This window comes from Mucor velutinosus (assembly GCF_035048745.1).
Source record: "Mucor velutinosus strain NIH1002 chromosome Unknown tig00000041, whole genome shotgun sequence".
NCBI classification, from domain to species: domain Eukaryota; kingdom Fungi; phylum Mucoromycota; class Mucoromycetes; order Mucorales; family Mucoraceae; genus Mucor; species Mucor velutinosus.
Genome location: NW_027041905.1, coordinates 2,880,039 through 2,892,741, shown reverse-complemented (window position 1 = coordinate 2,892,741; position 12,703 = coordinate 2,880,039). Strand labels below are relative to the sequence as shown.

The 12,703-nt window shown below is 41.3% G+C and overlaps 4 protein-coding genes across 4 annotated transcripts; 2 read left to right on the top strand and 2 right to left on the bottom strand.

Annotated features, from left to right (window-relative positions):
- Nucleotides 1-252: 252 nt before the first annotated feature.
- On the bottom strand, nucleotides 253-2,163 carry ATC70_001140 (uncharacterized protein; the record flags this gene model as incomplete). The annotated part of the gene is made up of 5 exons (XM_064820541.1): nucleotides 253-503; nucleotides 565-1,549; nucleotides 1,609-1,720; nucleotides 1,778-1,937; nucleotides 2,001-2,163. 5 exons carry the CDS (start codon nucleotides 2,161-2,163, stop codon nucleotides 253-255), a joined length of 1,671 nt encoding a protein of 556 aa, XP_064684461.1.
- Nucleotides 2,164-2,794: 631 nt separating this feature from the next.
- ATC70_001139 (uncharacterized protein) lies at nucleotides 2,795-4,127 on the top strand (the record flags this gene model as incomplete). The annotated part of the gene is made up of 4 exons (XM_064820540.1): nucleotides 2,795-3,278; nucleotides 3,340-3,577; nucleotides 3,640-3,930; nucleotides 3,989-4,127. 4 exons carry the CDS (start codon nucleotides 2,795-2,797, stop codon nucleotides 4,125-4,127), a joined length of 1,152 nt encoding a protein of 383 aa, XP_064684460.1.
- A 710-nt stretch (nucleotides 4,128-4,837) lies between these two features.
- Nucleotides 4,838-7,058, top strand: ATC70_001138 (uncharacterized protein; the record flags this gene model as incomplete). The annotated part of the gene is made up of 8 exons (XM_064820539.1): nucleotides 4,838-5,277; nucleotides 5,328-5,393; nucleotides 5,449-5,581; nucleotides 5,644-5,902; nucleotides 5,958-6,014; nucleotides 6,070-6,180; nucleotides 6,242-6,441; nucleotides 6,501-7,058. 8 exons carry the CDS (start codon nucleotides 4,838-4,840, stop codon nucleotides 7,056-7,058), a joined length of 1,824 nt encoding a protein of 607 aa, XP_064684459.1.
- Nucleotides 7,059-8,189: 1,131 nt separating this feature from the next.
- ATC70_001137 (uncharacterized protein) lies at nucleotides 8,190-12,185 on the bottom strand (the record flags this gene model as incomplete). Its single annotated transcript, XM_064820538.1, has 1 exon — nucleotides 8,190-12,185. One exon carries the CDS (start codon nucleotides 12,183-12,185, stop codon nucleotides 8,190-8,192), a length of 3,996 nt encoding a protein of 1,331 aa, XP_064684458.1.
- Between the last annotated feature and the right edge of the window lie 518 nt (nucleotides 12,186-12,703).

Here is a 12,703-nt window from a genome sequence, read left to right as displayed (position 1 = left end):
GGGCTGAATAATTTCGGCAGCAGCAGCGGCTGGTTGGTGGCAGAACTCTTTGACTAATGTTTGTTGATATCCATCTATTGTAGGCTGATAACTTAAGCCGTATGATATCTCGAATTTTAGATTGTGCAAGAAACAATATTAAAAAAAGCTGCCACCAATGATTGTTTTTTATTATTATTTCGATGAAATGAATCGGTTTGTAGATAAATAAGTATACATAATTAAATGAAAAGGATGCTAGTGTATATGACATTATTTGGGTTGAGCTCGTACTTCAGCATGGTGAATGCTCTTATTGTCAAGATTGTTACTATTTACAGAGGCTGTATCATCAGAAGAAACTGTACTGGCATGATCTCTGTAAACGTCGTCAAAGAGCTCTTGTTGGCCATCCAGACGAATTTCTGCATTGTAGGATGTTTCGAGTGCATTCTTAATGACAATTTTATAATACCAAAGCCCGACTGATGCAATACCAAGAGCAATGGTAATCAAATAGGGAACTATGATGCAATGTGTTAGTAATGAAGGATTTGCAATGCCAACTATAACCATTCAACTTACGAAAATAAGGATAGCCTGATGGTTTGGAGACTGGAGGTACAAATACAAACACCAGTGTGTAGAAGCAAATGGCAATAAACAAGATGGATATAACAAATGGCACACGAATAGGACGCTTGAGATCAGGTTGTGTGCGTCTTAAGATGAGCAACCCGATAACACTCAAAGCAGAGAAGAAGTAGCCACCATAGCCCGAGAATGCAACGATGAATTGGAACACAGAGCCTGGAGGAGGGGCCAGTAAAAAGACCAACGAGAGAAGGTAAAGCAACACGAGTGAATTGATGGGTGTCTGTAACTTGGGATGTACCTTGGAAAAGAATCTATCAAATGGCAAGAACCCTTTGCGAGCTGCTTCCAAGACGACTCTGGATCCAGAGTAAAAGATGACACCTACAAAGCCAAACGATGAGCAACCAACAAGCACAGGCAAGATACGTCCACCAAAGACACCACCAAATGCGGTATTGAACAAGTTGGCGGCCACCGTTAATTTGGATGCTTTGATGATAGCGGTAGGCAAAACAGCAAGATAGGCGACATTTGCAAGAAGGTACAGGACAGTAGTTAATGAGAGAGCCGTGATGGCACAGCGAGGCAAGTTTTTGATGGGGTCTTTGAGTTCGTCCAAGACATAGTTTAGGTTGTACCAACCACCATAAGCAAAAATGACATAGTAAATTGCATTGGCATAAGAGCCTGGATTGTCTAATGTGCCATCAAATGAAAAGTTGCTTGAGATATCGGGCTGATTAGGCAATCGACCAGAAAGACCAGCGAATCCAACGCAAATCAGCAGGATGAGCAACCCAATCTTGAGGACAGTGAAAAAGTTGTTTGCACGGATAGCAAATTTAGCAGAGATGATGTTGAGGACGAGCCAAAATGTCAAGCAGAACACAGCAAAACCTCTGGCTCCCCAGTCGTTTGTATATGATGGGCCGCCAATAGCAAAGATGATGTTATTGCCAAAGACTGTAGCTCCCTAAGATACGTATAATTTTAGTAACCAGATCATTGTATCACAAGCTGCCATGCAATTACCTGAGCCAAACCTGCAGAACGAGCAAAGATACCGCCCATGATGAGAAACACGAACGATATTAGTTGTTTAGGCTTTGGGTATTCATAACTAAGATATTCTTGCTCTCCACCACTATGTCAGAGTAAGTTTATATCACATGCAAACTGCCTGATCTGTTGTGTTATATACCTTCTGGGAAGCATTGATCCCAGCTCCAAGTAGTTCCAGACACCTGTAGCAGCGAAAATAGCACCAACCACCCATAGAACCAGCATCATGCCACCAGACCCACAGTTGATCAGGATGAATGTAGGGTTGGAAAAGATGCCTGTACCGATGATTTGGCCGACTATTGAGAGCATCTAGAGTTAGTGTACAAGAAGACTCACATATAGACAATATAAACATATACCATTCATCATGGTGCCACTAAAAAATCCCAAATGTCTATTCAATTTTTGATCTCCAACAGCCAGAGGGGAGAGATTTTCAATCTGCTGGGGCACAGCCTTCTTGCCATTCACGCTGCCATCACTGCTATTACTTTGAAACGATATGCCGCCTGAGCTTGTCATTAATTATAGGAGAAGATGATTATGAAATAGATTTTGATGTGGAAAGAAGAAACGAAAAATCAAAAGTCTTCCTCCTTTTTAAATGCAAGTGATTTTGAAATGTGGGATAGTTGTTACGCCATTATAAGGATCAGTTAAGAAGTAGTACTGATCTCTCTTTCTCTTTCTAGACACTTTTAGCAGGGATTTTTTCTTACACATCATGTATTCAACATGGTGAAATTCATTATATAGACTTACGCCATTTTCCTCTTTACTTTGAGAATGAAAAGGTGTTATCTTGCATGGTTACACTGAATTGTCTCATCAAGAGTTGAAATTGTATATCTACATATTTGGTAATAAGCTTCAGTCTAGTAATCCGAGATTACCAATGCGTTGTGCATAGCAGCAGATGGTTAGTCTGTGTGAATAACTTGCTGTCTATGAGCACCTGATGAAAAGGCGTCAAATCTGAATAAATTCTACAATACATCATTTTAGCTCGACATTTCATTTGGATTATTAATCAACATCTCTGTGCTAATGCTTGACACCACTTTACATGCCACTCTCCAGATATGCATAAATACAACTGTCAAAATTCAGTTTCTTTCCATTTTTCACTATCAATCATCCCATACATTCAAGCATGCCTACTATTCAATTACAAAACTCCTCTCAACCTGACTTCACCTATTTGCCTGACAGAGTCAACTACAAGAACAGAGTTGCTCGTCGCTTAGCCGAGGAACAGCTTGAAAAGGAATTGCCTGAAGGTTTTCCTACTCAATTGGAAGGCCCCAAGCTCTGGAAAGGTTCTGACTATGAAGGAAAGGAATCTGAATGGGTCTATGAACTTACAGAACAAGAACTCAAAGAAATCGATGATGCGGTTCATGATTTTGAAGCTACCGAGAAGCCTTTCTCTGAAATCAACAAGGAGACTTTCCCTTTACCAACATTTGGCCCCAAGATCAAGGCTTTGACCGAGGAGAATGTAGTCGAAGGCCGAGGATTTATTGTTATTCGTGGATTGAACCCTGACAAGTACACTCGTGCACAGAACATTATTGCCTATACTGGTGTCTCTGCTTACGTTGGAAAGCGTGGTCTTCAGGGCCGCCATACCATTGGTGAGTTAAATTGAATATTGTCCAAGCATAAAAATGCTCAAACTCAATGCCACTCTTGTAGCACACATCAAAGACCTGGTTCCTGAAAAGGGTTTGGATGAAATCACCGCTCCTGCTTTTACCAACGATCATCAAGTCTATCACACTGATGCTGGCGATATCATCTCTCTCTATGCCATTGGTGTTGCTGAAGAAGGAGGAAAGTCTCGCATTGCCTCCAGCTGGACCGTCTATAACGAGATTGCCAAGACTCGCCCTGATCTGATTCATACTTTATCTCAAGATTGGCCCTTTCAGACGTGAGTTTTTATCAAATGCCACATAGAGAAGCTTGATTACTAACATGCATAAATGTGTACAGTGATCTCAACAAGGAAAAGGAGCCCTACTTTTTGCGTCCTCTTCTTTACTACGTTGACAACAAGTTGATCATTCAATATGCTCGTCGTAATTTCACTGGTTTCGGCAAAAATCCTCGACGTGAGGACATTCCTCCCATCACCGAGGCTCAGGCAGAGGCATTGGATGCTCTTCATTTTACTGCTGAAAAAGTAAACTTGGGCGTTGATTTCCAAAAAGGAGATATTCAATACATCAACAACTTGTCCATTTTCCATGCTCGTGATGGTTATACTGACAGCAAAAAGAACACGTAAGTTTTGGATTGTGTAATTGCATGGCCCGTTTACTCACAGCCTATTACAACACAGCCGCCATCTCCTGCGCCATTGGCTTCATCCTGAAAATGCTTGGAAGCTTCCTCCCCAATTGGAATCTACTTGGAACCACATCTACCACAATGAACGTGAGGAAATCTTTCCTCTGGAGGCTACGTTCAGACTTGTTTAAATAAATCTTTCTTTTTGTTTCATTCTTGTAATTTGTTGATTTCCATGTAAAGTCCAATCCGACAGTTTGGTTGTACAAATACGGAGGCAGATGTGCGAATGCCATCTATAAGGCAGTGTTGCTTTGAGGGTTTGGAAAAAGAGTTTGCAGACACACGCTGAGCATTCATATTTTAATGTTCACTGTGTCGTTGAAAATTGTCGCTATTCATTCCAAATGTGTTTGAAGTAATTATGATTTCCAACATCTCGCTCTCATTGCAAGAAAAGGAAGCACACATGTGCAACAAACATACGGCTTTGCCAGCCAATGCATGCTCTGTCAGACGATCTCTCGTATATCCTGCTAATTTATTAAATAAAATGCTGATATGAGCTGATTTAACTACTGTGAAATCTACCATTAATCCAAGTGTACATGGTGAAGCAGTAACTGCAAGATTCTTGACCTTCAAATAGGCCATCAATCTGTCTGTATATAACAAATAATAAACAAATCATCTGTTCACAAGATCACCCTGAAAGCCACTGTTTCGAGTCATCTTGATTTACCTGGTAAAAGGCAAAGAGTACCAATCAGACGTTTGATGAGTGTACGTACATTTGTGCATGAGCCCTAAATCAACCAAGCCTTTGGTCTGTGTATATAAATACAACACATCATGAGCCAACACAAAAAACGCCTCTTTGTTCACCTATACATAAATCCAAATGAAAGCATTGCGCTTTGCCTCATTTTTATTGATTACGCATTCCTTGATAGCCAATGTTGAATCCTTAATAGCAGCACCTAGACGATCGACAAGCTGTGCATTCCTCAAGGGCAAAATCTACTGCTTTGGTGGAGACTTGCCTACCAATGGACTGGCTGCTGACAACTCTTTACTTACACTAGACCTCACAATCAGTCATACTACTTCCATCAGCAGTGAATGGCAAATGATTACAAATGCGGAAAATGTAGATATCGCAGCTGGAGCAAGAGGCACGGCTCAAACAGCCGTCTATGGTGATGGAGATACTATGGTTATCAGTGGTGGCTATACTACATCCACAACACCTATTATTCAAACCATTGCTTATTCGGCTAGCTCTAATTCTTGGAGAGCCATCGATAAATACATTGATGGTGCCAATGGCGAGAGACAAATGTAAGCTGTTTTGTAATATAATGAACATTCGTACTGACTATGATGGATAGATACTGGGGTAGCTGTATATATGTGCCTACACAACAAAAGTTTTACTTTTACGGTGGTATTGAACAGTATGTAGACACGCTTTATAAACTGTCAGTGCCACTCATCGTTCTGCCTCTATAGAAATCCGCATCAAGACTGGTACCTGGATACCGCAACCAACACTAATTTCACAAACATCATCACAAATCCAAACAAGACATCTAGTCCTGTTGGATACTACCGGATGACCACCCTTGACCTAGGTTTTTATTCTGTAAGTATATACCTAAGCACACAACCATAAGCCTGTAGCTCATCACGGTGATTTTACTATAGACATGGAGCGTCATACCCTCCCAGAATCAATTTGTCCCCAGTTTAGGCCATCTTTTGCAGACTGTCATCTTTCATCCTGATTCACAGACACTGTATTACTTTGGTGGATTGTACAATAATTTAACAAATCTCATCCCTAACTCTGTATCTCAATCATTTGCTCAAGCAATGACGTTCAATACAGTGACAAATACCTGGGGAGTCAAACCCTTCACAGGGGATGTTCCTTTGAAGCGAGTGCATCATACGACGACGCTCTGTAAGCTATCGTGACACGCAGTAGTTTGTACCTTTTACTGACGTTGTTGCAACAGTGCCCTCTAATCAGGATGTTCTGCTATATGGCGGCACAACAGATGAGTCGAATCCAGGTACGCTTTCGATGTAAATGCAGTGATTATCAACACTAATATGCGCGTTATCCAGCTGTTTCTGACTTTTGCTATGTTGCCAATTTGCAAACATTTACCTGGAAATCACATAGCAGCTATCTCTCACTGCCTAAGAATGAAATACCTGCCAGAGCAGAACATTCAGGTATTAGCAAATAGCTATCGGTAAACAAAGGCCCCAGATTAACTCTCCTCTTATTTTGTAGCTGTTCTCGTCGGCACCAACCTGTTTATCTTGTTTGGCTATGTAACTGATCAAGGTGCGATGACAAGCGATACAGTGCTTATACTCGATGTGACCAATCCCGAAAAGCTTTCTTTCGTCAGCCAATACGCAGGACTGTACGGCAATGCCAATGCAAGCAATGTGGGCGCTATTGCTGGTGGCGTGGTTGGTGGCGTAGGCGTAAGTTTTACACACACGCATACATAACGTACTATATCTAAGCAAAACGCTGCACTTAGGGCTTATTGCTTGTAGCTGCCGTTGTGTTCTTTTATAGAAAAAAGAAGAGATCTCAAGCCGAAGCCAACAAATCTTCATCCAATTCAGTCAGTGGCAACGAACCTCAGGAACCCGTATTTGTTGATTGGGAAGATATTGAAAAGAAGTTTACTCCTCATCCCGTTAGACAAAGTACCAATTTCTCCCCCATGATAACACCAAATACGATGAATATTGTGGTCGCTAATGATAACAAATACTACCCTCCTAACGAGGTTGAGGTACCTCATGAAAAGACGCTGGTCGAGAGAAATAAAAGTCTTACCATAGGGCTTTCGCCTGCCATGACAAACGCCTCGGCTTCACCCTCAGCCAGCACAATGGTGTCACCTTATAGTCCTGGATTTAGGCAGTCTACTGTGCTCTCATCGCCTGATGTCTCGCATGTTACCACTCCTACTATCAACGCTACCACTGTCGCTGGTTCTCAGTCGCCCAATGTGCACAGCCACCAAGACGATCTACTCATTTCTCAAGGCTTTACCAACATCACAAAGCCCGATGTTGGAAGTAGTTAATCTGCGCTTATTAATAAACGATGTAAACACATTCTTATTTAATTCAGCATTTGGTAACATTGACTTATAAGAGACGAAGCAAAGTTGTAAAATTATGGCGTCTAAGCATGTAATCCAGCATTGTTAGCATTGGTCTTAATAAAGGTTTGGCGTAGCGAAGCAAAGGTGCAAAACCATAGTATCCAAGCAGCAAATTCAGCTTTTCATATTTATTATTAACAGGCTTACCAACAACATAACGCATCAAAATTTGCATGGTTTAGCTTTACCAATATCAATATGTCTGCTACTCGAATTAGAAATTGCACAAGCTGCAGAACTGCCCTTCCAGAGGATTTTAGCTACCAAAGATACAATTCATACCGTGTACATAAAAGCTATACAGCAAAAAATAACCAGCTTTTAAACCTTTCTGAGCCACCGGAATGACGCCAAACAATTGTACTTGAGTAGCAGTAACTTCCTGGCACTTTTGCTCAACTTTTTGGGAACCCAAAAAAACATGGCCAAAAATCGACCAAAAACCATGAGGCACCCCTCATGGTTTTCATCAAAATTAAATGATCGCGTTTTTCACCTTGAAAATGAAGACTTTTACTATGGTATATACTAAATCAAAACGTTTCTCTCGGCCCAAAGCAACTCCTGAAACCACTTTTGTTGGGTTATTATATGCAAAATTTTGATATTTTGGCCAAAAACCTCACTTCATATTTTACCGAATTGCTCGATATCTTCAATCAAAACGTCTATTACAATTAGCACCATTGGAAACGCCTTGAAAAATACTCCAAGAATGTATTAGGAAGCATCGGATGATCATCACAATTTATATAGTCGGATCTCACAAAATAGATTAAAGAAGTCGACAAAAGACGAGATTTGGCCAATCTTGAATAGAAAAGTGTATTGTTCAGGAATAAAGGGACCACTATAATATGTAGGAAGAAGAAAGACTGACGTTTATTGATGTGGATGCTTGGATCTTTATACCATTGATATGGTGTTACACGACATCCCACCGCTGTGATAAGATATAGAATTTAAATAAGGACTATGATATAAATGTATGAATGAAAATCGCGTTAAAAACCTAATATAGGAAAAAGCTTGATGATAGGTAGAAGTTGATCAGTGAGATGGTTTCAGAAAAGACACATGGGTGTTTTTGTGTTTTTGACCTGTGGCATCATTGATTACATCGTATCTTGTGGTGGACAGGACCTTCTGTATTGTGCAAGGACCTATCCAATCTACTTGTAGTTTTCTTGGATTGTTGCGAGTGGAAATACGATTGTTGAAAATGTATACTTTGTCATTGATTTCAAATTGTGGTGTTAGTTTTTGATTATCATATATTTTCTCCAAATGTTTGTGTACATGTTCAAATGTAACTTGAAGCTTGATTTGTAACTGTTTCGCGAAGTGTGATTCCGGGGTGTCTTGTTCATTGTATGAATCCGGTAATTTCTCTGGTATTATCGTTGATAATGGTGTGCGTGCTGTGCGCCCGTGGACCAACTCAAATGGGGACGTCTTGATAGAATGGTGATACATATTGTTGTATACAAATCGAATTATCCTCAAGTTGCTGCTCCATCTTGTAGAAATCTGGTTGATATCCGTGTATGATAAAATCATTGTTCGTAGTGTTTTCATGAATCGTTCCACTATCCCGTTGGATGATGGATGATACGGCGGTGTGTATACGATGTTGATGTCTACATATCTTGCTACTTGCTGGGTGAATTGTGATCCAAGGCTGTTTCCGTTATCACACATGATCTCGTTGGGAACGCCATGTCGCAATATAAACTGAGTGTACATGATGGAAGCCAATTCTTGAGATGCTGTAGACCTGGTAGGATATAGTTCTACGTATTTTGTGAATGTGTCTATAACCACCAACACGTATTGATGTCCCGCGCTTGACGTTGGCAGAGGACCAAAGTAGTCGATTGCGACCTTGATGAACGGAGCTGTTCCATGGGTAGTGGTCATATTATGCTTAGTAGCAACATGTCCCTTGATTCTTTGACAAATTTGACACTTCTGAATATAGGCATTGATATCATGAGTCATGTTGGTCCAGTACAAGTGCGCTTTTACCAAGGAAGCCTTGGTCTTGGCGATACCGCCATGTCCTGCAAACTTGGAGTCATGATGTTTGCTGATCAGATTCGCTACCAGATGGCTAGGTACCATTATGTACATGTCTGTGGCTATGGTCTTGTGCTGTTTGTTTTCTACCTTGTATAGTATGCCATCGACGACTTTATGCTTGGAGTACTTGACATTCGTGTTGTTAAAGTATGGTCGTAACATGGGATCCAGTCTTTGTTCCTTGGCCCAATCGATGTCCGGATGATGAGAGGCAATTGCATGAATCGCAGCACGAGATAGTGTATCCGCAGCATGGTTCACCTTTCCAGGTATGTATATGACCTTGAAATCATAAGCCTGTAGAAAGAGGCACCATCGCCAAAGTCTGGGTTGTTTGTCCGCATCGGTATTAAGAAGCCACTGGAGGGATGAATGGTCAGTGAATACGGTAAATTGGTTGCATTCAAGATACATTCTAAATTTCTTAACCCCAAAGATGATGGCTAAAGCTTCCAATTCACGGATGGAGTAGTTTTTTTCAAACTTGGTGACACTGCGGGATGCGAAGGAGAGAGGGTAAGGTGTGTCATCGTACCGTTGGCAGAGTATGACAGCAATGCCTGCTGAGGTGGCAGCATCGCAATGAAGCTCGAATGGAAGTTTGAAATTGGGTTGTTTCAAGTAAGGTAATGCAGCGAGAGACCTTTTGAGTTCTTGAAACGCGTGCTCCTGTTCGGATTCCCAAGCGAATGGTACATCTTTGATCTTCAAGCGTCGAATTGGTTCCACCATTACTTGATACTTGGATATAAACTTGGAATACACTCCTGCCATGCCGAGTAACCTTTCAACCTCTTTTATATTTGTGGGAGCCCGTAGATTAGTGATAGGTGTAACTTTATCCATGTCAGCATGGACACCCTGATCAGAGACAATGAAACCTAAGAAATTGATTTGATTTAGCCCAAATTGGCACTTTTCAATGTTGATGGTCAAATTGGCTTCCCTCAGTCTCGTTAGGAGTTTGCGTAACTGGAGCACATGATTGTCAAAGGTATCAGAGAACAGTATGGTGTCGTCTTGATAAGCGATAGCAGTTCTGTATCTCATGTCCCCGAGTACCTGATCCATTAATAATTGAAAGTGTGCTGGGGCATTTTTCATCCCCATGGCCATCGTGTTAAAAACATATGTAGAGTTAGGTGTTACCAGGGCACTCTTGGGCTTGTCAGCAGCAGCAATGGGAATTTGAAAATAGCCTGACAGGAGATCTATTTTTGAAAAATATTTTGCGTTGCCCAGAGACTGCAGTGCATGATGGAGGTTGATAAACGGATACTTGATAGTCTTTGTGATCGCATTTAGTTTGACGTAGTTTCCGCATATGCGAAGAGAGCCGTTTGGCTTAGGGACCGCTGTTACTGGGAAGCCCCAATCCGTGAAGTTGACTTTGCTGACAATTCCATTGCGTTCCAGTTCAGAGAGCTTGGCGTCGATCTTCGATTGTATGTCAGGATGGTAATGTCTTGGTCGAATGTAAATGGGAGGATGGTCTCCCGTGTCGATGGTGAATTCCATTTTGGTAGTAACTGAGGGCTTGTCCGAGTCTTTGCGTAATAATTCTTTGAACTCTTGTAATACATCTTGTATCCGAGCATCTTGGGAATCGGTTAATTGGATGTTACAACGCCTCGTAGCCGTGGTCTCGTAATGTAAGTTTATAAGATGATTGTCAGTTTGTAGTGTGAACATTTTGAGTTTAGTATTCATATTGACCTGAAATCTGCACATGAAATCCCAGCCGATGATAGCCTGACGAGCCAAACCGCGTATAACATGAAATTTCGTTTCGTAACCAAAAAGATTCAATTTAGTAATACCCATCGTTTGTGCTGTACGATTGTTCACGTCTGTGTAACTGATGATCTGATTGTTGTCTATTGTCAACTGCAGTGTAACGCATGTGTCATAATCCATGGCAGTGATAGCAGAACCTGTGTCCCATAATGCATGAATAGTGTGATCTCCAATGACGATTTTAGTTGTGGGAGTGAAACTGTCATGTTGAGTGGTTCGAATAGCATGCATGGAAGTAGCACGAATGTGATTAAGAGGAACCGGGGACCCCAATTCCATTAATCCTGAGTCATCCTCTGGGTGTTCAATAGTGTCTGTCTGATGCACAGAGGATGCCTGTGTGGGACATTCGTAATTTCGATGTTCGCCGAAGCAGTGACCGCAGACAGGATGTCCTTGTTTGTTGTATAATCGAGGTACAGGATCCGGAGGAAATCGTGAACGAGGTTTGGAATTGAATGACTTTTTGCTATTTCTGAATGGTCTTTTAGTACTTTTGTCTTTGTACGAGTTTGAGCTATTAACATAATCAACTTCCATTGGGTCATCCATCGTGGATTGAGTGTGGGATCCCGATAAGTGTGCTTGTTCATCAGTATTATCATTGAGCCTAGCCTTGTGTTCAAAATCGATGGCCTTCGTGATAACTTCTTGCACCGTTGTGACCTTAGCGAGTTCTACATACGCTGTTAATGTAGCACGTAATCCTCTGTCGTGTAGCGATTGAGTAAATAAAGATATTTGATGAGCATCCGAGATATGATTATCCGGCAGCAGACTTAGCAAATGTTTCCATTTAGCACTATGTAGTTTGATGGACTCCTGCTTGGGTTGTTGACATCGCTTCAAATTGGACTTGAACTCTCGATATTCCTCGTCGGCAGGACGACCAAATTGTAACAGCATTTGTTCAGTTACGTTGGCCCAGTTTTGTCTGACTGAGGAAGGTAAGGTAGGTAACCAGTTTTTGATGACGGGAGGCATGAAGCGACCTAGTTGGACGGTACAGATATCCATGTTTTCAATGCCTACGAAATTTGCCTGTAATTCAAATTCTTTGATGTAGGTACGTAAGCTAGAATGCAATTCATACCGTGGCATGTCAATAGACTTGACCTTTTCAAGGTTCATGTATTGGATGAACTCCTTGGTGTTGGAATCGGCCATGTTAACGGACTGTGGGGTGGTGTGATAAGATGATGTGATAGACGAGGTACTGTTTGTTGTGGTGTAAACCTTTCGAAGGGATGCGATAAATTTTACTTGCTGCGTGAAGTAGTTTTTTGGTTCTGTTGTTCGGGCCTGTTTGCGAGTAGGTGATTGCAGCTGTGTGCTGGAGCGATGTTTTGTGATCTTGCGATATGTGTGATCTTGCGATATGTGTGATTTGGTGTAGTCGAGTGTGAGCCTTTGATATATCTAGTGGTTTCCGGGTTCGAGAATTCAGTTAGGGAGCCTCACCATGTATTGTTCAGGAATAAAGGGACCACTATAATATGTAGGAAGAAGAAAGACTGACGTTTATTGATGTGGATGCTTGGATCTTTATACCATTGATATGGTGTTACACGACAAAAGTTAAACTGAGTTTCAATCTATTTTAGCGGGCGGTACTACTGCGGGCTGGCCCAAATGCCTTTCTGATGATGACAATGATGATGAATGATGAATGCGATGTTGATTAA